This window comes from Catharus ustulatus, chromosome 17 (genome assembly GCF_009819885.2).
Source record: "Catharus ustulatus isolate bCatUst1 chromosome 17, bCatUst1.pri.v2, whole genome shotgun sequence".
NCBI lineage: Eukaryota > Metazoa > Chordata > Aves > Passeriformes > Turdidae > Catharus > Catharus ustulatus.
In genome coordinates this window covers 9,718,522-9,743,183 of record NC_046237.1, presented here as the reverse complement: position 1 = coordinate 9,743,183, position 24,662 = coordinate 9,718,522, and the positions used below count along the sequence as shown (strand labels likewise).

Below are 24,662 nucleotides of genomic sequence, written 5' to 3'. Positions count from 1 at the left end.
AAGGAGTCTGAAAAGGAGTCTTCCAGTGACAATGAGCCCCTGCACCCTGGGGACAGGTTGACAGTGATAGCCCCTGCTCAGAAACTTCTGCCAGTCTACAAGAAATCCCTGCGGCTCTCCTCTGAACAAATTGTATGCATTTATTTCTCCATCTTCAGTGTCCGTGTGTGTAGGGGTGAGACAACCCTTAAACAGGAATTTCTCTACTCCTGACCTCATGTTTTCATAGGACATCCAAATATTCTGCCCTGTTGGCCACCCTGTAGAGCCTTGGCATCTCTGGCCTGGCTGGGTGGCAGTCTGGCCTCTGGCAAGCCTTGGAGTGGTGTGAATTGGTGCTGGTGTAACACTTTTGCTGCCCCTCTGCCCCAGGGAAGGTTGAATCTGCAGGATGGCCCCAATGAGGTGGTGTTCAGCGTGACAACTCAGTACCAGGGCACGTGTCGCTGTGAGGCCACTATCTACGTGTGGAACTGGAACGAAAAAGTGGTGATCTCAGACATCGATGGCACCATCACCAAGTAAAAGGCCTTTCTCCCACACCAAAATCCTGTTTTCCCCTGCTAAGGGAAAGTCTCCTTTAAAGGCTTGCATAAGCAAGCAGAAAGGAGCACAAACCCATTGGGGTGGGGGTGGATGGCACTAACCCAGCCTCATTTCCTTTTAGATCAGATGCTCTTGGACAGATCTTACCACAGCTGGGTAAAGATTGGACTCACCGTGGGATTGTTAAACTCTTCCACAAAATCCACCTGTAGGTATTGGATCAGCTGAGGCCAAGGGGAAGTGGGAGGATGATGGAGTCAGAGTCAGAGCTTCTCACTCGCTGATCAGGCCCAGATAGCTGCACTATCTGCTGTCAGAGGTGGCCGATGCTGGCTGTGCTGCCTACATGATGCTGAGGGGCAAAAGCAGAGGGTCCCCTGGGAGCAGATGCTGGCATTACCTTCCCTGGAAGGAGTGTGTGTCAGTGGAGGCTTCGCTGGGGAGATAGAGCTGAGCAGTGCAGGAGACAAGAGCACCTAAGGTCACACCTGAGAGTGGTGGCACGGGGGTCCCCAGCACTGCGGGGCTGGTGCCTCTCTGGGCACCCAGCAATCGCTTCCCACAGCCCCGGGGACTCACCTGCGAGGGTGACAGCAGCAGTGATCCCTGCGGAGCCTCTGCTCGGTCCTTGGCCCCTGTGGCCACTGAGAGGCACTGCGGGCCCGTGCATGGCCCGTTCTGTCCCGGGAGGAACACGGCAGGGATGCGCTCCGGGGATTGCAGGGACTCCAGCGGCACCTCGGCTGCCCCTGGCCCCCCGGCACCAGCTCTGCCGAGCCGTGCCCTGCCAGGAGCCCGCAAGGGCTGGGTACAGCCCTGCGCAGCTGACGGGCAGTGCTGGGGGATGAAAGTGCTGTGTGAGGGGGCTGAGCAGCAAGGGGGGCTGTGCAGCTGGGTGAGTGGGTGTGTGGCTGCTGGGGTGAGCATGGAGGGTGCTGCAGGGACTCCCACTGTGGGGATTGGGCTTACTCTGGCTTTCCAGAAAAGGGGTTCATGTTCTTTGTGGAACCACCTTGCTTGCTGGAATAAGATTTGGTCTCAGGGCAGGTCCTTGGCTACCTCTTTCTCCTCGGAGGAGGAGAGTGCCTTGCCCAGGGCACAGCTCAGAGGGGCTCCCTGTGTTCTCTCTAGGAATGGCTACAAGTTCCTCTACTGCTCGGCCAGGGCTATTGGCATGGCCCACATCACCAAAGGCTACCTCCAATGGGTCAATGAGCAAGGCTGTGGCCTCCCCATGGGCCCCATGCTGCTCTCCCCCAGTAGTCTCATGTCTGCCTTCCACAGGTACTGTCTTTCCCTGCCCTTCCTGTATCCCTGGGGTCAGCATCCCCTTCCCCAGCTGCACCCTGAGGGATGTCCCAGCCTTAAACTGCTCTGCCCTCCTTGGTGCCCAGTGCCTTTTGTGGGAGGCAGCAGGGGAGCTGCCTGACCTTGCTGGGGCTTCACAGCAAAGCTGCTGATGCACAAAACCTCTTCCCCTTCAAATCACTTTCCTGAGCCCCACAAAGGTGTCACTACAGAGGCGGGCAGGACACACAAAAGGCACGGTGTACTTCAGAAGGCTGATATCTGTTCATTACAGACGGGTTTGATGCCTGCAGTCCTGGCCAGCTGATGCCACTGTGTCTCTTGTGTTGCAGGGAGGTGATTGAGAAGAAGCCAGAGGTGTTCAAGGTCACCTGCTTGACAGACATCCGAAAACTGTTTGCTACAAAGTGTCCCTTCTACGCGGGCTTTGGGAACAGGCCCAGTGTGAGTGGCTCTGCAGGTGTGCAGGGAGGGCTCAGGCTGGGTGGCAGTGCCTTCCTGCAGCCCTCAAGCTCTGCTGGCCTTCCTTGGGCAGGATGTCTATGCTTACAAGCAAGTGGGGCTGCCAGAGAGCCGCATATTCACCGTGAACCCCAAGGGAGAGCTGATCCAGGAGCTCAGAAAGAACCAAAAGTCAACGTAAGCAAAGTGTTTATTCCTCAGGGTCTTTGGGGTGACCCGGCTTTGATGCAGAGGAGCATCAGACAAACACCCAATGACCCCAGTTTGGATGGCTTGTCCTAACCCCATCCTGTGGAGACCTGACCCAGAGCTCTCCTGCATGTTCTCTGCCAGGACTAAATGCTCCAGGTGCACTTTATGCTCCCTGCTTGCTGATTGGGTGTTTTGCACTTGTCATAGAAATCACCACTCCCTAGCAGTGAGCAAAATGGGTAAGAGAGAGATCTGATTACTCAAAAACTCCACTTGCTAAACACAAATTCCTTAAAGACAGGCATTTTCTGATGGTTGTAGCTCCTCTAAAGCCTGGCTCTCTTTTAAAGGTGATGGTTCTTCACAGTTGTATTATTATTTAGCTGTTACTACCTCTGGTATGACCGGTGTTTCAGACAGGGCAGTTACCAGCAGTTTGGTAGCTGAAACTGCCCATCAACTGGTAAAGCGTGAGGGAAAATGCTAGGCTTTTGAGTATTCTGAACAACAATAAATAGTGCCTTAATCCAGGCTGCCTCTTGTCTGCTCTAGCCCTGTGCATTAGAAGTGGGAGCCAGCCTCCAAGTCCTTTCTAAAATGTGATTGGGCTTATTCTGCTTAAGCATCCTACCAAGTGGGTCCTGGGGGTGATGGGACCAGCTTCTAGAGAACGACTTTTTTCCTATTTTTTAAAATTCTAAATTACTATGTTTAGCAACGGTGGCAAAATTAATTAAAAACAGAAAACAAATTCAGGCTTCTTCTGTATGCACATGGGGCTGAATGGACAGGAGAGCTTGCCAAAGCCAGAGGCCCCTGTGCTGAGGCTCACTCTGGGCTGGCTCCAGCCCCTTGGGGTGGCCGGGAGCAGGGGGTGCCCACAGAGAGCACGGCCTCAGTAGCACCAGGGACAGCCAGGGAAGAGCCCTGGGTGAGGCTGTGCAGGAGCATGCAGGCTCAGCCCTGCTCCCTCATGGGATCCCAAGGGCCAGGGCACACAGGGATTTGTTGCTATGTTTATCACCTGAGGTTAGCAACTGCAAGGAAGGTGTGACTTGTCAGTGTGTCCTGGTTTAGGGCAAATATGGGAGTAAACTTCCAAAGGACCACCCCAGGAAGCAAACCCAAGCAGCCCCTCCTCCATTCCCCCAACAGGTTCAGAAAGACATTTCCTGAGAGACGTGTGGGAAAAGAAACTGTTTATTCAACAGGCCCAGCATTTAAAAAAATAAAAGAACAATACCTAACAACAAAACCTCTTGCAGCTCTGAAGAGTTTACACACTCAGAAAGTCTCTCTCCTGTGGCTGCTAGCTTGTTTCATGTTATCAGTCCCTCCAGCGCTGGAAAATGCCCGTGACCAGTCCAGGACCCAGTGCCCACAGGTGCAGGCTCCTGGTGCTTTCAACCTGGGTCCCCAGTCCAGAGAAACTTCAAATAATTCCAGGGAAAAGGAAAAAAATAACTGTCCAGGGAACTTCTCTGGTTCAGTTAGTCAAAAACTAACTAAAAGCAAAGAAGAGCTCTCTCCTGCAGCCCACCAGCAGGACACAGTCCAGGAGACGAAGTGATGGAACACCTGTCTCTACCTTTTGCAAACAACTGTCTATATCCACCACTTTGCCTTCCCCCCTTCACTATCCCACCCATCCCTAAAGGTCCCAAACTTATTCATCAACTGAACAGACAAATGGGTGTACAGTTCAACATCACAAAGTCACATCAGGGCACAGAGGGACCCCTGTGTGCACAAGTAGCCCCAGAGTGGCCCTGCCAACAGCCCCAGGGACCTCCAGCTCAGGGACCCAGACCAGCTGGAACCCACGACCCTGCAAATGCTCCCTGTGCCCAAAGCAAATGCAAATAAGAGCTGGGGTGTGAAAAATAAAGATTGTTAATTTATAGAAGAGCAGAAACAAAAACTACCTAATGCATTTTCAATGCAAGGATCTTTACAAGAACAATCTATAAAAGGTATTAATATTACAAAAACCTATGTAACAATGTATGAAACACACATGTAGAAGAGAATAACAAACTCTAAAATACATTTAAAGATGAAAATGTAACAACGAATTCTGAAACATATATCCAGAAGGGTGGCATCCCTGGCTGGCATCTGCATCGGTCCTGGAAGCAAAGCAGGCGACAGGGTCACTGCAGCCAGGCACAGAGGGCTGTTCCCTGTGCCCCCAGGCTGGCACACGCTGGCACAGCAGGACTCTGCTGCCAGCACTGAGCCTGCCTGGGGCTGGGGGCTGCCCCCAGGCAGTGGCACCCAAAGCATGGCCCAAAGCAAGGCCAGGGCAGGCTGGGGGTGCTGCTTGTGCCACCAGAAGCCAGGGCCACCCCCAGGCACTGTGTCCCTGAGCAGGCCCACCCAGCCCAGCCCCAGCCTGGCAGCAGGGGACCCACTCTGCCTGTGGGCAGGGCATGGCCAGTGCCTGCCTGGGGCTGGTGTCCATCCCAGGACAATGTCCTCCTGCTCACCTTTCTCATCCACTTCCATGTCTTCAACATCATCCTCCACATCCACCTCCATCTCTTCCTCCATCTCCTCATCCACATCCACCTCCATCTCTTCCTCTCCATAGTTTTCTATATCTGCTTCAGTGTTTTCCTCCACATCAGTGTTAATGTCCACCTCCATCTCCTCAGTGTCTGTGACAGGCTGTGTAGGGAGCAAAGCCTCACAGTGGGGTCCCTGTCCCACAGCATCCCCCACAGAGCCCCAGCTCACCTCCATGGAATGGCACTGTACCTTCACTGGGACAAAAATGAGCATGCTGCAGGGATGGATGGCAAGATCCAGATAGCAGATAGATGTCGAAAGTGACGTATGTCCCTTATAATGGCAGTCTGTAACAGCCATATCCCTCCCAAGTTAATTATTACCCTGCTGTATTTTGAATGCATTGGAGCAGGTTTTTTTTGTACCCGAAGTCAGAACAGATACCTGTGCTTGAAAGAAAGCAAAACTTTACCTTGTTCCAACCTGAGGAACCTGACCCCGGTCAGACTGCTCAGAGCCTCATTCAGCCTGCCCGTGGATGTTCCCAGGGAAGGGACATCCACAGCCTCTGTGCCCAGCCTGGTTCTGTGCCTCACCCCCTCAGTGTAAAATACCAATTTCCTTACATACAATCCAAATCAACCTCCTGCAGGTGAAATCCATCCCCCCTTCTCCTCCCACCACAGACCCTGCTGAACACTCTGTCCCCATCTTTCCTATGGGACCCTTCAAGTCCTGCCCAGTTGCAGTGAGGCCTCCCCATGTCTCTCCTCCAGGCTGAGTATCTCCAATTCCTTCTTCATGGGAGATTATAAACTGAAACAAATCCAGGAGCACTGCTGGGCTCCTTCCTCCAGTTACCTTCTCCTTCCCTGACCCCTGTGTGTGAGTGTAAATTATGTCCTTGTCTGCCACTTCTGGAAGCCACACAAGTCGTTTTGATCCTGGAAACCTCAGCAAGAAATACTTTATTTTTTTCCTTTCCGGTACAAACAGTTTTTCAGCTTTTAAAATCTGAACAAATAGACATAGTTTTAAAAACAACAGAACACAGTCTTTTAACAGGATCAGTTATCAACTACCTCAGAAAGCTGCCCATGCAAGGACAACCTCATGGACACCATTTCCTTAGTCTGCAAGCAATTTTTAAAAAATTCCCAGTTTTGAACAAAGTTCCTTTCACTTTTTAACATGAAGAGCTGAGAACTGAAATAATGAATAATGTCCATAGTTTCAAGTGACTAGTCAGGAATAGTCCAAACATAGCACCATTTTCCAGAAGGTCAGACTTCTTCTTTGTCCTACTTTTATTACAGTCAGTCCTGGCTCCCTCTTTTCTGGGGAGGCCATTCCTGTTCAGCCACTCTAACCCAGCTGGAGAACAGGGAGCCTGGCCCTTGGCTTGGTTTTCTCTTTGGTTTTCTCCCTGGTGTGAGGGGATGGAAAAGGGGCTGAGGCAGGATGCTCCCCTTGCAGGGTGAGGGCTCCCCTGGCCCATCACAAAATACTGAGCGTTGGCTTGAGACTCTGTCCTTAGGCTGGAGAAAAAAACAGGTTTTGTTGTCCTAGGGCAGGTTTTGTGGGTTCATTTGGTGATGCCCAGCAGTACTGAAACAGGGGGAAGTGTTTGCAAGTTGGAGCCCAGTCTCCTCTGCAGAAGAAAGCTGGGTGAAGCTGGGTATTACCAGCTTTCTGGAGGGGAGGATGCTGCTTGAGAGTAGCACGAGTTCCCTCTCTTTCCTCCTTTGCAGTGATGCAGCATGTTCATCCTTTGCTGATCCCCTTGAAGAAGCTGGGTCATTGCAGCCCCAAGAGATAAGCCTGCACTCTGATGGGGAGCTGCTCGAAGGGGACAGGTAATGGGCAGAGCCAAGGTGTCCTGCTCAGCTCTGGTGAGAGCAGGGCACATGCCCTGTGGCAGGGAAGGAGGTATAGAAAAGTGACTTAGAGGTGTCAGGAGAGGAGAGTTTTCCTAGCCTGGTATGGTGTGGCTGGAGGAAAGCTCAGAGACCACAAGGGACACTTGTGGCCGTGGTCACAGGTGTGAGAAGCCTGTGTGCATAGGGCTGTCTGCTGATAAGCTGCTCTGAGCAACTGCTGGCATAGCACTTTGCTTCCTTGGGCCTAACTTTCCATAGATCTTGGTCCTTTGGGAGTGACAGTCTTTTAGGGTACAAGTGACTTTATAGAAAACCAGTGTTAAAGGGTTCTTGGCTCTAAATGGCCTTGTACTGATAGGAGAGCATGGGGCTGAAGTGTAGGTGAGCCCCCAAATCACCTTCTCTTCCTGCAGCTTCACCCTGAGCCGTCAATCTTCTCTTAAAAGTGATTCTGAACTGGAGATCAAACCACGGGGAAGTTTTTCTCGGGGGGCTGAATCCTACATGAAGTGGACCTGGGGAATGCTCCCTCAGGTGAGTACCTGCTCTTGCTCTTTTGCTGGGAGTGGGTGTCCAAAAGACCTGTGAAAGAGGAGGCTGTGGCCAGGCTGCCTTAGGGAAGTTGTCCTCTTCTGTGTGATGCTTTGGGCAACTTCCCATCCTCAAACTCATTCTTCTACTTTCCTTAAGGTGAATAAATTCATGCCAGGTAAACCAGCCAAGTCCAAAAAGAGTATTGCTGCTGCAGCAGCCACCAACTCTGCAACACTGGTGCCAGTGGATGATGAAACCCCTCTTGTTGCCACCTCTGAACATCTGAGAGAGGATTCAAGCCCAGCAGGACCTCAGGGTATATCCCCTTCTTTGTCTGTGTCTGTATCTGAGCCAACACTTGCACCCCAGGCTGGGAACAGCATCTCCAGGCTGAAGGACATCCTCCGTGCTGTCAGGGCAAAGAGATTTTTGGGGGCCTTCTCAGTCCCACATGAGAAACCGAAGGGAGATGTGAATGTTGTGCCAGAGGTTCAGCCAGATGTGGAGCCTTTTGAGGAACCTACTGCTCCAAGGCAGGGAGGCTCAGAAGGCCCCACATCCCAGCTGGAGAGGCAGAGGAGGCAAGGTGAGAGGGTGACTGGTGCTGCTTGAAGTGGTGTTTGAGCCTGCAGATGTGTCTGACTCAGATGAGCATCTGGGTTGTCCCTTCAGTGTAACTCCATGACTTCCAGGTGTGGTGTGTTTGCTTTGCCTTCTCTGTGTGCTACCAGCTCCTTTGCTCTGAAGAGACATCCCTCAGGTGTCCACCTTTCAGTGACCACCTAGTTTCCAGAAAGACTTTATTGCCTTATGTTCGCTGAAGTCCATCCTTCAATGTCTCTGCTATTGCATACTTAGAAGATTTCTCAGCAGCACAGGCCATACCTTAATTTCAAGTGTCTGATACCACCTGGCCTGACTTGTGTCTTCATCCTGAGCCTGCCAAGTCAGGAAAAATCACACAGAAGCATTTATGTGCCCCCCTTCACAGTGTATTTAAGGATCATGCTAGTGCAGGTGTCTTGAGGCACTTTTGTTGCTGTTGACTTACAGCAGTTTTTCCAGTAGCAATTTGTATGGTACGTGGATATGATTGAGGAAAATGCTGTTGGCTTTCTTGATAGATGCTGGTGTGATCGGAAAGGTGATTCAGCTAAGTTCTCTCTCTTCTGTCTATGCATTGAGGATCCATCAAAAGAAGTCCTTACTTGGGTCCCAGTGCCATTTACCTGGAAGATTTCTCGGAGCCAGACAAGAAGCCGGTGGCTCTCTATTTCCCTGAGAGGTATGAGTTACCCCAGCTGATCAAGCTCAGACATTTTTGAGCAATTCCCCTGGCACAAAGGTATGGAGGTATGTTTCAAGCTATTCTCTGATGTTACCTCCCTTGCTGGCAGTGACACAGAGCAGAGTTTGAGGCCTGTGACAGACCCCAGCAACCCTCTGTGCACCCAGCTGCCCTCCCCTCGCCTGCCAGCAGCCCCATGGACTCCGACTCAATGCCCACTGTTGCCCTGTCACTGTGTGGGGGCCTCAGGGGCAACAGGCAGATCTCTCATGGTAGGTAGGAGGGGAGAGGGAATCTGCAGCCCTGAAATCCTTTCTATCCTCCAATGTCATGACACAGCCTCTGTCCCACCAGAGAAGTTCATGGAACACATGGTTTCCTACCAGCAGTTTGCTGAGAATCCAAGGCTCATCAGTGACCCAAACCTGGTGATAATGATCAATAAGAAGTGAGTGGCCTGCTCTTCCTGCTGCTTCATCCCACAGTGGACAGCATGGCCCCTTTGTCCCTGTGGAAACCCTCCCGTAGGAATGTGACTCCATCCCAGAGCATGACTGTACCAAAGTAGTTGTGAGACCTGACCATGCTGCAGGACGGTGATGTGCCAATCCCCCTTGCTTTTTCCAGGTATTACAACTGGGCTGTGGCTGGTCCCATAGTCCTGGCCCTGCAGGCTTTCCAGAGGAACATTCCTGAGGTCAGTGCTACAACACATTTACTAGCTGTGATTCTCAGCAGGGCTTGGGTTGAGGACTGACCTCATCCCATGTTCTGCCATATTCACAGAGCATCAATGATGAATTGGTGAAGGAGAAGATGTCCAAGAAAGACAGAAGGTGTTACTTCTGGAGGAGGAGACAATTCTCAACAGAGGAGGTATGTTTGCAGCAGTGGATATGACAAACCACATACCCAGGGGACAGGAATCATTTTGCTGACTGGCAGGGGTGGGAGCAGGCTCCTAGGGATGGCCTGAGGTTGACTATGAGGACATCCAGGACCCGACAAGGGGACTTCTTTGGTCTGTTAATGCCAGAGCAGCAGAGCAGCACTTGGTAATGTGGTAATGTGGGCCTTGTAGTGGTGAGACCTCCTGCTATGTGCCCATCATGCCAGGTCCCTGAGCACCACATGTGCTTGCTGGTCTCCCTCCCCACCACAGCACCAGGCTGTGCTTCCTCTTCCACCAGCAGTGTCCCTGTGAAGGCAGGGACTGCAGTGATACCTCTTTTGGCACTGCTGTTCCAACTGGAAGAAAAGCAAACCAGCCCCTACTCTTGCTCTTAGCTCTGTGCAAGCCTTGCTCAGCAATAACAGAAACATCTCTGTTATCAACACTGTGTTGAGCCCAAATCCAGAACACAGCCCCATACCAGTCACTGTGAAGAAAATTAACCAAAACCAGCACACCCCTCTCTGCCTGCAGCAGCAGCCAAGGCTGAGGAAAGCCAGCGTGGGAGCACTGTGGCGAAGAGGAGCTTGGCAGAGGTGAGTGCCTCCCTCCCAGGTCATCTTCAGGAGTCTGAATACTCCTGGTCTCCTATGTGACTAATCATTCCTAAGTTTGCCTAATAAAAGAGGGCAGAAGGCTTTGTTAAGACTCTAGCTGACCCCTTCCCTTTTTTGTGTAGGCAAGAGGAAAAGGAGTCTTCCAGTGACAGTGAGCCCCAGCACCCTGGGGACATGTTGGCAATGGTGGGCCCTGCTCAGAAACCTCTGCCAACCAACAGGATAGGGTAAGCCAATGTGAGAATGCTGCAGCCTGACCCTTCAGGAGTCTGGTTGCTCCTGGTCTTTTCTCCTACATCATGAGTTATTCCCAAGTTTGCCTAATAAAAGAGGGTAGAAAGCTTTGTTAAGACTCTAGCTGACCCCTTCCCTTTTTTGTGTAGGCAGGAGGAAAAGGAGTCTGAAAAGGAGTCTTCCAGTGACAATGAGCCCCTGCACCCTGGGGACAGGTTGACAGTGAAAGCCCCTGCCCAGAAACTTCTGCCAGTCTACAAGAAATCCCTGCGGCTCTCCTCTGAACAAATTGTATGCATTTATTTCTCCATTTTCTGTGTCCGTGTGTGTAGGGGTGAGACAACCCTTAAATAGGAATTTCTCTACTCCTGACCTCATGTTTTCATAGGACATCCAAATATTCTGCCCTGTTGGCCACCCTGTAGAGCCTTGGCATCTCTGGCCTGGCTGGGTGGCAGTCTGGCCTCTGGCAAGCCTTGGAGTGGTGTGAATTGGTGCTGGTGTAACACTTTTGCTGCCCCTCTGCCCCAGGGAAGGTTGAATCTGCAGGATGGCCCCAATGAGGTGGCGTTCAGCGTGACAACTCAGTACCAGGGCACGTGTCGCTGTGAGGCCACTATCTACGTGTGGAACTGGAATGAAAAAGTGGTGATCTCAGACATCGATGGCACCATCACCAAGTAAAAGGCCTTTCTCCCACACCAAAATCCTTTTTTCCCCTGCTAAGGGAAAGTCTCCTTTAAAGGCTTGCATAAGCAAGCAGAAAGGAGCACAAACCCATTGGGGTGGTGGTGGATGGCACTAACCCAGCCTCATTTCCTTTTAGATCAGATGCTCTTGGACAGATCTTGCCACAGCTGGGTAAAGATTGGACTCACCGTGGGATTGTTAAACTCTTCCACAAAATCCACCTGTAGGTATTGGATCAGCTGAGGCCAAGGGGAAGTGGGAAGATGATGGAGACAGAGTCAGAGCTTCTTACTCGCTGATCAGGCCCAGATAGCTGCACTATCTGCTGTCAGTGGTGGCTGATGCTGGCTGTGCTGCCTACATGATGCTGAGGGGCAAAAGCAGAGGGTCCCCTGGGAGCAGATGCTGGCATTACCTTCCCTGGAAGGAGTGTGTGTCAGTGGAGGCTTCGCTGGGGAGATAGAGCTGAGCAGTGCAGGAGACAAGAGCACCTAAGGTCACACCTGAGAGTGGTGGCACGGGGGTCCCCAGCACTGCGGGGCTGGTGCCTCTCTGGGCACCCAGCAATCGCTTCCCACAGCCCCGGGGACTCACCTGCGAGGGTGACAGCAGCAGTGATCCCTGCGGAGCCTCTGCTCGGTCCTTGGCCCCTGTGGCCACTGAGAGGCACTGCGGGCCCGTGCATGGCCCGTTCTGTCCCGGGAGGAACACGGCAGGGATGCGCTCCGGGGATTGCAGGGACTCCAGCGGCACCTCGGCTGCCCCTGGCCCCCCGGCACCAGCTCTGCCGAGCTGTGCCCTGCCAGGAGCCCGCAAGGGCTGGGTACAGCCCTGCACAGCTGACGGGCAGTGCTGGGGGATGAAAGTGCTGTGTGAGGGGGCTGAGCAGCAAGGGGGGCTGTGCAGCTGGCTGAGTGGGTGTGTGGCTGCTGGGGTGAGCATGGAGGGTGCTGCAGGGACTCCCACTGTGGGGATTGGGCTTTCTCTGGCTTTCCAGATAAGGGATTCATGTTCTTTGTGGAACCACCTTGCTTGCTGGAATAAGATTTGGTCTCAGGGCAGGTCCTTGGCTACCTCTTTCTCCTCGGAGGAGGAGAGTGCCTTGCCCAGGCCACAGCTCAGAGGGGCTCCCTGTGTTCTCTCTAGGAATGGCTACAAGTTCCTCTACTGCTCGGCCAGGGCTATTGGCATGGCCCACATCACCAAAGGCTACCTCCAATGGGTCAATGAGCAAGGCTGTGGCCTCCCCATGGGCCCCATGCTGCTCTCCCCCAGTAGTCTCATGTCTGCCTTCCACAGGTACTGTCTTTCCCTGCCCTTCCTGTATCCCTGGGGTCAGCATCCCCTTCCCCAGCTGCACCCTGAGGGATGTCCCAGCCTTAAACTGCTCTGCCCTCCTTGGTGCCCAGTGCCTTTTGTGGGAGGCAGCAGGGGAGCTGCCTGACCTTGCTGGGGCTTCACAGCGAAGCTGCTGATGCACAAAACCTCTTCCCCTTCAAATCACTTCCCTGAGCCCCACTAAGGTGTCACTACAGAGGCGGGCAGGACACACAAAAGGCACAGTGTGCTTCAGAAGGCTGATATCTGTTCATTACAGATGGGTTTGATGCCAACAGTCCTGGCCAGCTGATGCCACTGTGTCTCTTGTGCTGCAGGGAGGTGATTGAGAAGAAGCCAGAGGTGTTCAAGGTCACCTGCTTGACAGACATCCGAAAACTGTTTGCTACAAAGTGTCCCTTCTACGCGGGCTTTGGGAACAGGCCCAGTGTGAGTGGCTCTGCAGGTGTGCAGGGAGGGCTCAGGCTGGGTGGCAGTGCCTTCCTGCAGCCCTCAAGCTCTGCTGGCCTTCCTTGGGCAGGATGTCTACGCTTACAAGCAAGTGGGGCTGCCAGAGAGCCGCATATTCACCGTGAACCCCAAGGGAGAGCTGATCCAGGAGCTCAGAAAGAACCAGAAGTCAACGTAAGCAAAGTGTTTATTCCTCAGGGTCTTTGGGGTGACCTGGCTTTGATGCAGAGGAGCATCAAACAAACACCCAATGACCGCAGTGTAACTTCCTTCTCACCCCCAGATACGAGCGGCTGTCGGAGCTGGTGGAGATCTTCTTCCCTCCTGTGGGACAGACGGGGAGCACTGGGCAGGTACAGCCCCTTTGCCTACTGGAGACCTCCAGTGCCTCAGACTGACTTGGATGGCTTGTCCTAACCCCATCCTGTGGAGACCTGACCCAGAGCTCTCCTGCATGTTCTTTGCCAGGACTAAATGCTCCAGGTGCACCTCATCCTCCCCGTGTGCTGCTTGTGCATTTTGCACTTGGCATAGAGATCACCACACCACTTAGCAGGGAGCAAAACGGGATAAGAGAGAGTTCTGACTCATCAAAAACTCCACTTGCAAAACACAAATTCCTGAAAGCCAGATTTTTCGTGGTGGTTGTAGCTCCTCCAAAGCCTGGCTCTTTTTTAAAGGTGGTGGTTGTACACAGTTGTATTTATTATTTAGCTGTTACTACCTCTTGTATGACCAGTGATTCAGACAGTCCAGCTACCAGCAGTTTGGTAGCTGAAACTGCCCATCAACTTGTAAAAGTTGAGGATAGATTCTGGGGTTTTGAGTGTTCTGAATAACAATAAACAGTGCCTTAATCCAGGCTGCCTCTTGTCGGCTCTAGCCCTGTTCATTAGAAGTGGGAGCCAGCCTCCAAGTCCTTTCTAAAATGTGATTGGGCTTATTCTGCTTAAGCCTCCTACCAAGTGGGTCCTGGGGGTGATGGGACCAGCTTCTAGAAAATGGCTTTTTTCCTATTTTTTAAAATTCTTAATTACTATGTTTAGCAACGGTGCAAATTTAATTAAAAATTGAAAACAAATTCAGGCTTCTTCTGTATGCACATGGGGCTGAATGGACAGGAGAGCTTGCCAAAGCCAGAGGCCCCTGTGCTGAGGCTCACTCTGGGCTGGCTCCAGCCCCTTGGGGTGGCCGGGAGCAGGGGGTGCCCACAGAGAGCACGGCCTCAGTAGCACCAGGGACAGCCAGGGAAGAGCCCTGGGTGAGGCTGTGCAGGAGCATGCAGGCTCAGCCCTGCTCCCTCATGGGATCCCAAGGGCCAGGGCACACAGGGATTTGTCTCTGTGTTTATCACACATGTCCAAAGCAACTGCACGGAAGGTGTGACCTCTCAGTGTGTCCTGGTTTAGGGCAAATTTCAGAGAAAACCTCCAAAGGGACACCTGTCCCGGTTTAAAGGGACAGTATTACCAGGAAAAGGAAATTCAGGAACTCTCAGGCAAAAAAGGTATAGGTTGGGAATAACAGTTCTTTACTGATATATTTACTAGACAAACAAAAACAGCATCAGCTATCTGAAAGAGAACAAAAAAACCCAGTGACAGAACAGAACGAAATACTCTTTTTTTTCCAGTCACCTATTCCCCTCTTCGTCCGCGCAGTCGAGATGGAGCAGGGCAGGCAGCCTCTCAATCACGGCTGCTGCAGGAGCAGGGGGGCGAGGTGGCAGCTCCGTCCCAGGTGAGAGAAGGGGAAGAACTTGCTCACCGTGGGCGTCCCGTGGGTTCTCGGCGTTGTTTCAGAAGCAGGGAGCTTTTGCGGTCCGAGTCCAGCGGGGAAGAAAAACACGGAGGAGAAACAACCTCTCTCCTCCGCCGTCGAGCTGCCAGAGTTCTCCTACTCCGAGTGTCCTCCTACTTGCCGAAAAGCAAAAGCAGGACTCCACCTTTCCCTAATGGAGCCATCGGGCTGGTTCAGCCGTTCCTTTGTCTTCAGCTCTTAACGGCTAATAGGAGAGCCATCCCGGCTAGCTTAACATAATAATGGGAAAAATTTCTAAACCTAGCCAGCCCACAACATCACCCCACAGGATGCAAACCCAAGCAATCCCTTCCAAAACCACTTCAGTGGGGGGAAGTAAGTAAATTCAACGGACCCAGGATTAAAAAAAAAAAAAAAAAAAGTCTCTCTCCTGTGGCTGGTAGGGCAAAGGCCAAGACCAAGCGGCCGCAAGTGCAGGCTCCTGGAGCTTCTCCCCGGTCCCCAGTCCAGAGCAGCTTCATATAATTCCAGGAAAAAGGAAAAATAACTTTCCAGGGAACTTCTCTGGTTCAGTTAGTCAGAAACTAACTAAAAGCAAAGGAGAGCTCTCTCCCACTGTCCACCAGCAGGACACAGTCCAGGAGACGAAGTGATGGAACTCCTGTCTCTACCTTTTGCAAACAACTGTCTTTTTCCACCACTTTGCCTTCCCCCCCTTCACTATCACACCCATCCTTAAAGGTACCAAAATTATTTCTGGGCTGAACAGACAAATGGGTGTACAGTTCAACATCACAAAGTCACATCAGGGCACAGAGGGACCCCTGTGTGCACAAGTAGCCCCAGAGTGGCCCTGCCAACAGCCCCAGGGACCTCCAGCCCCAGGCACCCAGACCAGCTGGAACCCACGACCCTGCAAATGCTCCCTGTGCCCAAAGCAAATGCAAATAAGAGCTGAGGTGTGAAAAATAAAGATTGTTAATTTATAGAAGAGCAGAAACAAAAACTACTTAATGCATTTTCAATGTAAAAATCTTTATAAGAACAATCTATAAAAGGTATTAACATTACAAAAACCTATGTAACAATGCATGAAACATAGGTATAGAAGAGAATAACAAACTCTAAAATACATTTAAAGATGAAAAGGTAACAACGAACTCTGAAATATATATCCAGAAGGGTGGCATCCCTGGCTGGCATCTCCATCGGTCCTGGAAGCAAAGCAGGCGACAGGGTCACTGCAGCCAGGCACAGAGGGCTGTTCCCTGTGCCCCCAGGCTGGCACACGCTGGCACAGCAGGACTCTGCTGCCAGCACTGAGCCTGCCTGGGGCTGGGGGCTGCCCCCAGGCAGTGGCACCCAAAGCATGGCCCAAAGCAAGGCCAGGGCAGGCTGGGGGTGCTGCTTGTGCCACCAGAAGCCAGGGCCACCCCCAGGCACTGTGTCCCTGAGCAGGCCCACCCAGCCCAGCCCCAGCCTGGCAGCAGGGGACCCACTCTGCCTGTGGGCAGGGCACGGCCAGTGCCTGCCTGGGCTTGGTGTCCATCCCAGGACAATGTCCTCCTGCTCACCTTTCTCATCCACTTCCATGTCTTCAACATCATCATCCATTTCCACTTCCATCTCTTCCTCCATCTCCTCCATTTCCACTTCCATCTTTTCCTCCATCTCTTCCTCCATCTCCTCCTTCATATCCACATTCACATCCACCTCCATCTCTTCCTCTCCATCGCCTTCTACATCTGCTTCAGTGTTTTCCTCCACATCAGTGTTAATGTCCACCTCCATCTCCTCAGTGTCTGTGACAGGCTGTATAGGGAGCAAAACCTCACAGTGGGGTCCCTGTCCCACAGCATCCCCCACAGAGCTCCAGCCCACCTCCATGGAATGGTACTCTACCTTCACTGGGACAAAAAAGAGCATCCTGCAGGGATGGATGGCAAGATGTGTATGCTGTCAATTCTCCTGGTGGGTATAACATTTGTGTGTCTGTCCATACCCATTTGTAGCATTGAAAGTAAAAAAAGTGTTTCCTGTTGTGACTCATTATCATAGTGCTGGCTAGAGACCAGAACTGGACCTTGCCTGGATTTTTTCTTTTCCTTCGTGGTGCGAGGGGATGGAAAAGGGGCTTAGGCAGGATGCTCCCCTTGCAGGGTGAGGGCTCCCCTGGCCCATCACAAAGTACTGAGCATTGGCTTGAGACTCCTTCCTTAGGCTGGAGAAAAAAACAGGTTTTGTTGTCCAGGGGCAGGTTTTGCAGGATGCCCAAAGGCAGCAGTGGTTGTTCCTCAGCTGGAGAAGGGTCTCAGCAGCTGGAGGGTCGCTCCAAATCAGCAAAGCCCAGAGCAGTGAGAGTGGATTCTGGTGCTGTGAGCACCTGGCAGGGCTGGGCAAGTGGTGGGGGGCCCACATGTCCTCTGTGTGCTCCCACAGCTGATGGCTTGCCCTCCTCTGGCAGGGGAAGGAGCTTTTACTGCCCAGGGCAACATGGTGTGGCTACTGGACTCAGTGATCCCTGTGGTCCTCCCCAGCCTGGAAGCATGTTTAAGGGAGCTCACCCAGATTGTCGGGGAGAAAAGGCACCCAGATGTATCTGTGCTGGGAGCTGCTGCAGGTTTGTGCTGGTCAGAGCAGAGAGCTGCTCCTTTATGCAACTGGGGGGATCAGGGAGGGAATCCTGGTGCAGAAGAGCAGGGACAGCCTGGTGAGGGTGAACAGGCACTGCGTGAGAGCCAAAGGCTGGCTGGTGTGGAGGGGTTCATGAGCTGCACTGCTGAGACAAATCTGTTCCTCTGCTATAAAGTGCCAGAGTTGCTGGATGGAGGCTCTTTACTTTCCTCCTCATCCCAATAATGAAGTCCACTTTGGCTGATCAGCAGAGAGTGCCCATGGTGGGCTCCTAGGGAGAGGTGATTCTGTGTGCAACAGCTCTGTAGGGCAAGGCTGGAGCTACTCAGGATGTGCATGTTTGCCCCGCCTACCCATTCATGCAAAACCAGTCTCAGCTGACGGCAGGGATGCAGACAACTGCCTGCAGTTTTCATGTTGCATTCGTTTCCTGTGCAGGATCTACTGGCCCAGCCCCTGTCGGAGCACTTTCTGTCTTGAATGACTCATTCTAGGAAACCCTTTTCTTTACTTCCTCCTTCTGAAGTTGCACAATGCTTAAGTCACACACTGCATTTCCCCAACCACAGCAAGGCTCTGCAGTTTGTATTCCCTGGGAAGGGAAAGGAGGGAGAGCAGCAGCCCCTGACCCCCCAGCCTTACCCAGGTACACAAAGCACCCCAGCAACAGCTTGTGCCCTGCCAAGCAGCCCCAGTCCCTTACCAGGAGATGCAAAGCTTTCAGCCTGATGATGAGCTCCATCCATCCATCCATCCATCCATCCATCCATCCATCCATCATCCATCCTTCCATCCATCCATCCATCCATCCATCCATCCATCCATCATCCATCATCCATCCTTCCATCCATCCATCCATCCATCCATCCATCCATCCATCATCCATCCATCATCCATCCATCCATCCATCATCCATCCTTCCATCCATCCATCCATCCATCCATCCATCCATCCATCCATCCATCATCCATCATCCATCCATCTATCCATCCATCCATCATCCATCATCCATCCTTCCATCCATCTATCCATCTATCCATCTGTTATATGAAATAAACTAATCAAGTCAAATTAAAATATTAAAACAGCAATTTTATTTTTGCAACTGAAAATACAGTCTTGAGAAGCCACAGCCAAAAACGACAACAGCGAGCCCGGGTTCAGAGTTGGGTGAACACGCAATGATGACCTAGCCTCTATCACACCAAGTCTCCCTGTGTTCACACTGTCATCTTGGTTGGCCCTGGTTTTATATGGTTTTTCATAGCCTGGAGCAGGAGAGTCCTTTATTTCTGGGCTGTTTCTTTCTTATTTAGGTAACCACTAAATGTCTGAGGCTCACCCCGCACCCGGCTTGCTCATTAGCAGGGAAAGCCCGAGACAGCATCATGAAGTAGGGCAAAAGATGCAAAAGAGGCTCTTTTCTCCCTGGGGTTTCCATGGTTTATTTCTTCATGGTGTCCAGAAGGCAAAAGAGGAAGATCCTCAATGACAGGGATCTTTCCTAAGGTCAGGAAGAGGCAGGGAGAATTAGCATCCTGCCAATAGGACAAAGCAGAGGAGATAGGATCAGACCACAGGTATTACAGGGGTCACAGGAGTCAAGGGACATACAGAGGTGGCTGCTGCTGGCTGTGCTGCCTACATGGTGCTGAGGGGCAAAAGCAGAGGGTCCCCTGGGTGCAGATGCTGGCATTACCTTCCCTGGAAGGAGTGTGTGTCAGTGGAGGCTTCGCTGGGGAGATAGAGCTGAGCAGTGCAGGAGACAAGAGCACCTAAGGTCACACCTGAGAGTGGTGGCACGGGGGTCCCCAGCACTGCGGGGCTGGTGCCTCTCTGGGCACCCAGCAATCGCTTCCCACAGCCCCGGGGACTCACCTGCGAGGGTGACAGCAGCAGTGATCCCTGCGGAGCCTCTGCTCGGTCCTTGGCCCCTGTGGCCACTGAGAGGCACTGCGGGCCCGTGCATGGCCCGTTCTGTCCCGGGAGGAACACGGCAGGGATGCGCTCCGGGGATTGCAGGGACTCCAGCGGCACCTCGGCTGCCCCTGGCCCCCCGGCACCAGCTCTGCCGAGCTGTGCCCTGCCAGGAGCCCGCAAGGGCTGGGTACAGCCCTGCACAGCTGACGGGCAGTGCTGGGGGATGAAAGTGCTGTGTGAGGGGGCTGAGCAGCAAGGGGGGCTGTGCAGCTGGGTGAGTGGGTGTGTGGCTGCTGGGGTGAGCATGGAGGGTGCTGCAGGGACTCCCACTGTGGGGATTGGGCTTTCTCTGGCTTTCCAGATAAGGGATTCATGTTCTCTGTGGAACCACCTTGCTTGCTGGAATAAGATTTGGTCTCAGGGCAGGTCCTTGGCTACCCCTTTCTCCTCGGAGGAGGAGAGTGCCTTGGCCAGGGCACAGCTCAGAGGGGCTCCCTGTGTTCTCTCTAGGAATGGCTACAAGTTCCTCTACTGCTCGGCCAGGGCTATTGGCATGGCCCACATCACCAAAGGCTACCTCCAATGGGTCAATGAGCAAGGCTGTGGCCTCCCCATGGGCCCCATGCTGCTCTCCCCCAGTAGTCTCATGTCTGCCTTCCACAGGTACTGTCTTTCCCTGCCCTTCCTGTATCCCTGGGGTCAGCATCCCCTTCCCCAGCTGCACCCTGAGGGATGTCCCAGCCTTAAACTGCTCTGCCCTCCTTGGTGCCCAGTGCCTTTTGTGGGGGGCAGCAGGGGAGCTGCCTGACCTTGCTGGGGCTTCACAGCGAAGCTGCTGATGCACAAAACCTCTTCCCCTTCAAATCACTTCCCTGAGCCCCACTAAGGTGTCACTACAGAGGCGGGCAGGACACACAAAAGGCACGGTGTACTTCAGAAGGCTGATATCTGTTCATTACAGACGGGTTTGATGCCTACAGTCGTGGCCAGCTGATGCCACTGTGTCTCTTGTGCTGCAGGGAGGTGATTGAGAAGAAGCCAGAGGTGTTCAAGGTCACCTGCTTGACAGACATCCGAAAACTGTTTGCTACAAAGTGTCCCTTCTACGCTGGCTTTGGGAACAGGCCCAGTGTGAGTGGCTCTGCAGGTGTGCAGGGAGGGCTCAGGCTGGGTGGCAGTGCCTTCCTGCAGCCCTCAAGCTCTGCTGGCCTTCCTTGGGCAGGATGTCTATGCTTACAAGCAAGTGGGGCTGCCAGAGAGCCGCATATTCACCGTGAACCCCAAGGGAGAGCTGATCCAGGAGCTCAGAAAGAACCAAAAGTCAACGTAAGCAAAGTGTTTATTCCTCAGGGTCTTTGGGGCGACCTGGCTTTGATGCAGAGGAGCATCAAACAAACACCCAATGACCGCAGTGTAACTTCCTTCTCACCCCCCAGATATGAGTGGCTGTCGGAGCTGGTGGAGATCTTCTTCCCTCCTGTGGGACAGACGGGGAGCACTGGGCTGGTACAGCCCCTTTGCCTGCTGGAGACCTCCACTGCCTCATACTGACTTGGATGGCTTGTCCTAACCCCATCCTGTGGAGACCTGACCCAGAGCTCTCCTGCATGTTCTTTGCCAGGACTAAATGCTCCAGGTGCACCTCATCCTCCCTGTGTGCTGCTTGTGCATTTTGCACTTGTCATAGAGATCACCACACCACTTAGCACTGAGCAAAATGGGTAAGAGAGAGCTCTGACTCATCAAAACTCCCGTTGCTAAACACAAACTCCTGAAAGCTGGGCATTTGCTGATGGTTGTAGCTCCTCCAAAGCCTGGCTCTTTTTTAAAGATGGTGGTTGTTCACAGTTGTAGTTATTATTTAGCTGTTACTACCTCTGGTATGACCAGTGTTTCAGACACGGCAGCTACTGGCAGTTTGGTAGCTGAAACTGCCCATCAACTGGTAAAGGTTGAGGGAAAATGCTAGGCTTTTGAGTGTTCTGAACTAAAAGCAATAATAAATAGTGCCTTAATCCAGGCTGCCTCTTGTCTGCTCTCGCCCTGTGCATTAGAAGTGGGAGCCAGCCTCCAAGTCCTTTCTAAAATGTGATTGGGCTTATTCTGCTTAAGCATCCTACCAAGTGGGTCCTGGGCGTGATGGGACCAGCTTCTAGAAAACGGCTTTTTTCCTTTTCTTTTTAAAATTTATTTTTAATTTCTATGTTTAGCAATGGTGGGAAAATTAATCAAAAAACAGAAAACAAATTCAGGCTTCTTCTGTATGCACATGGGGCTGAATGGACAGGAGAGCTTGCCAAAGCCAGAGGCCCCTGTGCTGAGGCTCACTCTGGGCTGGCTCCAGCCCCTTGGGGTGGCCGGGAGCAGGGGGTGCCCACAGAGAGCACGGCCTCAGTAGCACCAGGGACAGCCAGGGAAGAGCCCTGGGTGAGGCTGTGCAGGAGCATGCAGGCTCAGCCCTGCTCCCTCATGGGATCCCAAGGGCCAGGGCACACAGGGATTTGCCTCTGTGTTTATCACACATGTCCAAAGCAACTGCACGGAAGGTGTGACCTGTCAATGTGTCCTGGTGTAGGGCAAATTTGGAGAAAACCTCCAAAGGCCCCCACCCAGGAAGCAAACCCGAGCAGCCCCTCCTCCATTCCCCCAACAGGTTCATGAAAGACACTTCCTCAGAGAGAAGTGGAAAGAAACAGAAAATGCAACAGGTCCAGCAGAAAAAAACAAAAAAGAAAAAAAAAGAACAGTACCACGAAGGAAATCCTCTTGCAGCTCAAGAATTTACAGACTCAGGAAGTCTCTCTCCTGGTAGCTGGTAGCTGGTAGCTCAGCTCACTCTGTCAGTCCCTTCAGTGCTGGAAAATGCCACTGCCCAGTCCAGGACCCAGTGCCCACAGGTGCAGGCTCCTGGTGCTTCCCCCCAGTCCCCAGTCCAGAGAAGCTTCAAATAATTCCAGGGAAAAGGAAAAAAATACCGTCCAGGGAACTTCTCTGGTTCAGTTAGTCTCAAACTAACTAAAAGCAAAGGAGAGCTCTCTCCTGCTGCCCACCAGCAGGACACAGTCCAGGAGACAATGTGATGGAACTCCTGTCTCTACCTTTTGCAAACAACTGCCTTTATTCACCACTTTGCCTTCCCCCCTTCACTATCACACCCATCCTTAAAGGTACCAAACTTCTGTCTGGGCTGAACAGACAAATGGGTGTACAATTCAACATCACAAAGTCACATCAGGGCACAGAGGGACCCCTGTGTGCACAAGTAGCCCCAGAGTGGCCCTGCCAACAGCCCCAGGGATCTCCAGCTCAGGGACCCAGACCAGCTGGAACCCACGACCCTGCAAAAGCTCCCTGTGCCCAAAGCAAATGCAAATAAGAGCTGGGGTGTGAAAAATAAACACTGTTAATTTATAGAAGAGCAGAAAAAAAAACTACCCAATGTATTTTCAATGTAAGAATCTTTAGAAGAACAATCCATAAAAGGTATTAACATTGCAAAAACCTATGTTACAATGTATGAAACATACATGTAGAAGAGAATAACAAACTCTAAAATACATTTAAAGATGAAAATGTAACAACGAATTCTGAAACATATATCCAGAAGGGTGGCATCCCTGGCTGGCATCTCCATCGGTCCTGGAAGCAAAGCAGGCGACAGGGTCACTGCAGCCAGGCACAGAGGGCTGTTCCCTGTGCCCCCAGGCTGGCACACGCTGGCACAGCAGGACTCTGCTGCCAGCACTGAGCCTGCCTGGGGCTGGGGGCTGCCCCCAGGCAGTGGCACCCAAAGCATGGCCCAAAGCAAGGCCAGGGCAGGCTGGGGGTGCTGCTTGTGCCACCAGAAGCCAGGGCCACCCCCAGGCACTGTGTCCCTAAGCAGGGCCACCCAGCCCAGCCCCAGCCTGGCAGCAGGGGACCCACTCTGCCTGTGGGCAGGGCATGGCCAGTGCCTGCCTGGGCTTGGTGTCCATCCCAGGACAATGTCCTCCTGCTCACCTTTCTCATCCACTTCCATGTCTTCAACAAAATCCTCCATTTCCACTTCCATCTCTTCCTCCATCTCCTCCATCTCCTCCATTTCCACCTCCATCTCTTCATCCACATCCACTTCCATTTCTTCCTCCATCTCCACCTCCATCTCCTCCTCCACATCCACACGCACATCCACCTGCATCTCTTCCTCTCCATAGTCTTCTACATCTTCTTCAGTGTTTTCCTCCACATCAGTGTTAATGTCCACCTCCATCTCCTCCTCAGTGTCTGTGACAGGCTGCATAGGGAGCAAAACCTGAGTGGTCCCACACCATCCCCCAGAGTCCCTTCCATGGAATGCCACTGTACCTTCCTTGGGACAAAAGTGAGTATGCTGCAGCAGGGATGGATGGCAAGGTGTATATGCTCTCAATTTCCCTGGTGGGTATCACATTTGGGTGCCTCCCCATACCCTTTATTGGTTCTGCAGAGTAAAATAGTGTTTCCTGTTCAGAATCATTCGCAAAGCCCTTGCTGGAGAACAGGGAGCCTGGCCCTTGGCTTGGTTTTCTCTTTGGTTTTCTCCCTGGTGTGAGGGGATGGAAAAGGGGCTTAGGCAGGATGCTCCCCTTGCAGGGTGAGGGCTCCCCTGGCCCATCACAGAGTTCTGAGCATTGGCTTGAGACTCCTTCCTTAGGCTGGAGAAAAAAACAGGTTTTGTTGTCCTAGGGCAGGTTTTGCAGGATGCCCAATGGCAGCAGTGGTTGTTCCTCAGCTGGAGAAGTGTCTCAGCAGCTGGAGGGTCGCTCCAAATCAGCAAAGCCCAGAGCAGTGAGAGTGGATTCTGATGCTGTGAGCACCTGGCAGGGCTGGGCAAGTGGTGGGGGGCCCACATGTCCTCTGTGTGCTCCCACAGCTGATGGCTTGCCCTCCTCTGGCAGGGGAAGGAGCTTTTACTGCCCAGGGCAACATGGTGTGGCTACTGGACTCAGTGATCCCTGTGGCCCTCCCCAGCCTGGAAGCATGTTTAAGGGAGCTCACCCAGATTGTCTGGGGGACAAAAGGTACCCAGATGCATCTGTGCTGGGAGCTGCTGCAGGTTTGTGCTGGTCAGAGCAGAGAGCTGCTCCTTTATGCAACTGGGGGGATCAGGGAGGGAATCCTGGTGCAGAAGAGCAGGGACAGCCTGGTGAGGGTGAACAGGCACTGTGTGAGAGCCAAAGGCTGGCTGGTGTGGAGGGGTTCATGAGCTGCAGTGCTGAGACAAATCTGTTCCTCTGCTATAAAGTGCCAGAGTTGCTGGGTGGAGGCTCTTTACTTTCCTCCTCATCCCAATAATGAAGTCCACTTTGGCTGATCAGCAGAGAGTGCCCATGGTGGGCTCCTAGGGAGAGGTGATTCTGTGTGCAACAGCTCTGTAGGGCAAGGCT

General features: G+C 52.6%; 1 protein-coding gene and 1 pseudogene across 1 annotated transcript; both read left to right on the top strand.

The window, feature by feature from the left end:
• Positions 1 to 5,330: 5,330 nt before the first annotated feature.
• Positions 5,331 to 13,646, top strand: LOC117004477 (annotated as a pseudogene).
• A 6,099-nt stretch (positions 13,647 to 19,745) lies between these two features.
• Positions 19,746 to 20,808, top strand: LOC117004476 (phosphatidate phosphatase LPIN3-like). The gene is made up of 4 exons (XM_033075249.1): positions 19,746 to 19,920; positions 20,277 to 20,388; positions 20,480 to 20,583; positions 20,694 to 20,808. The coding sequence occupies exons 1-4, from the start codon at positions 19,811 to 19,813 to the stop codon at positions 20,806 to 20,808; spliced, it is 441 nt and encodes a 146-aa protein (XP_032931140.1). The 5' UTR covers positions 19,746 to 19,810.
• Positions 20,809 to 24,662: the final 3,854 nt, after the last annotated feature.

Excerpts from the sequence above, each read along its gene's own strand:
- LOC117004476 (XM_033075249.1), top strand. The coding sequence starts at position 19,811 with ATGGCCCACATCACCAAAGGCTACCTCCAATGGGTCAATGAGCAAGGC. Across the intron at positions 20,389-20,479 it reads GCTTTGGGAACAGGCCCAGT|GATGTCTATGCTTACAAGCA; the intron begins GTGAGTGGCTCT and ends TTCCTTGGGCAG. Across the intron at positions 20,584-20,693 it reads AGAAAGAACCAAAAGTCAAC|ATATGAGTGGCTGTCGGAGC; the intron begins GTAAGCAAAGTG and ends CTCACCCCCCAG.